This window comes from Opisthorchis viverrini, assembly GCF_000715545.1.
Source record: "Opisthorchis viverrini unplaced genomic scaffold opera_v5_141, whole genome shotgun sequence".
Taxonomy (NCBI): domain Eukaryota; kingdom Metazoa; phylum Platyhelminthes; class Trematoda; order Opisthorchiida; family Opisthorchiidae; genus Opisthorchis; species Opisthorchis viverrini.
This window is the reverse complement of record NW_008751798.1, coordinates 1,081,271-1,081,671: the sequence shown is the minus strand read 5'-3', so window position 1 is coordinate 1,081,671 and position 401 is coordinate 1,081,271. Positions and strand designations below refer to the sequence as shown.

At 53.1% G+C, this 401-nt stretch overlaps 2 protein-coding genes across 2 annotated transcripts in view; one reads left to right on the top strand and one right to left on the bottom strand.

Annotated features, from left to right (window-relative positions):
• The window catches only part of T265_14099 (hypothetical protein), a gene marked incomplete at both ends in the record, with an annotated part of 56,140 nt that overhangs the window by 4,716 nt on the left and 51,023 nt on the right, over nucleotides 1–401 (top strand). The gene's annotated exons all lie outside the window — the stretch shown is intronic.
• T265_06685 (hypothetical protein) overlaps nucleotides 1–401 on the bottom strand; it is a gene marked incomplete at both ends in the record, with an annotated part of 12,664 nt that overhangs the window by 3,517 nt on the left and 8,746 nt on the right. Inside the window, one exon of the mRNA XM_009172010.1 lies at nucleotides 124–240. Coding sequence (XP_009170274.1) covers nucleotides 124–240 — 117 coding nt within the window. The remainder of the gene's footprint in view (nucleotides 1–123; nucleotides 241–401) is intronic.

Here is a 401-nt window from a genome sequence, read left to right as displayed (position 1 = left end):
CCAAGCTTGGTTCCGTCCTGCAAGAGGTTGCATCGATCATATCTTCACCCTCCGACAGATTCTGGAACAGCGACACTGCTTACATCAGCCAACAATGGGTGAGTTTCTTGATCTGAAAGCTACTTTTGACTATACGGACCGTCATGCACTGCGGCAGTGACTGTGGAGCAAAGGTGTTCCCCGTAAATTCTTGACCTTCCTTAAGGCGCTGTACGCCAACTCCCGCGGCCGTGTGAAGGTCTGCGGGAAGCTCTCACCTGAGTTCACTACATCAAGCGGTGTTCGATAGGGTCATTCCCGAAGTGACTGGACTTTATCGTGGTGTGGCGGTTTGTGCACCTCGGCGACGCATTAAACTATACGGGGGGGGGATGTCCGCGCTACACTCACAGAGTCTCTCA